The sequence below is a fragment of the Wallemia mellicola genome, assembly GCF_000263375.1.
Source record: "Wallemia mellicola CBS 633.66 unplaced genomic scaffold WALSEscaffold_33, whole genome shotgun sequence".
NCBI lineage: Eukaryota > Fungi > Basidiomycota > Wallemiomycetes > Wallemiales > Wallemiaceae > Wallemia > Wallemia mellicola.
The window spans coordinates 21,148-21,854 of NW_006531990.1; the positions used below are offsets into that span (position 1 = coordinate 21,148).

The 707-nt window shown below is 41.6% G+C and overlaps 1 protein-coding gene across 1 annotated transcript in view; it reads left to right on the plus strand.

Moving 5' to 3' along the window:
• The window catches only part of WALSEDRAFT_52959 (ubiquitin), a gene marked incomplete at both ends in the record, with an annotated part of 2,299 nt that overhangs the window by 749 nt on the left and 843 nt on the right, over positions 1–707 (plus strand). Inside the window, one exon of the mRNA XM_006960694.1 lies at positions 27–701. Coding sequence (XP_006960756.1) covers positions 27–701 — 675 coding nt within the window. The remainder of the gene's footprint in view (positions 1–26; positions 702–707) is intronic.

Genomic DNA, 707 nt, shown 5'->3' on the forward strand with positions numbered 1-707 from the left:
CTTACGTCTTCGTGGTGGTATGCAAGTATTTGTAAAGACACTCACAGGTAAAACTATCACGTTGGAAGTCGAGTCCTCAGATACTATCGATAACGTCAAAACCAAAATCCAAGACAAAGAAGGTATTCCACCAGATCAACAGCGTCTCATCTTTGCTGGTAAGCAATTAGAGGACGGTCGTACTCTCTCAGACTACAATATTCAAAAAGAGTCTACACTCCACTTGGTTTTACGTCTCCGTGGTGGTATGCAAATTTTCGTCAAGACTCTTACCGGTAAGACAATTACTTTAGAGGTTGAGTCACAGGATACCATCGATAACGTTAAAACTAAGATTCAAGACAAGGAAGGTATTCCTCCAGATCAACAGCGTTTAATTTTCGCTGGTAAACAGCTCGAAGATGGTCGTACACTTAGCGATTACAATATCCAAAAGGAATCCACGCTTCACTTAGTCTTACGTCTTCGTGGTGGTATGCAAGTATTTGTAAAGACACTCACAGGTAAAACTATCACGTTGGAAGTCGAGTCCTCAGATACTATCGATAACGTCAAAACCAAAATCCAAGACAAAGAAGGTATTCCACCAGATCAACAGCGTCTCATCTTTGCTGGTAAGCAATTAGAGGACGGTCGTACTCTCTCAGACTACAATATTCAAAAAGAGTCTACACTCCACTTGGTTTTACGTCTCCGTGGTGGTATGC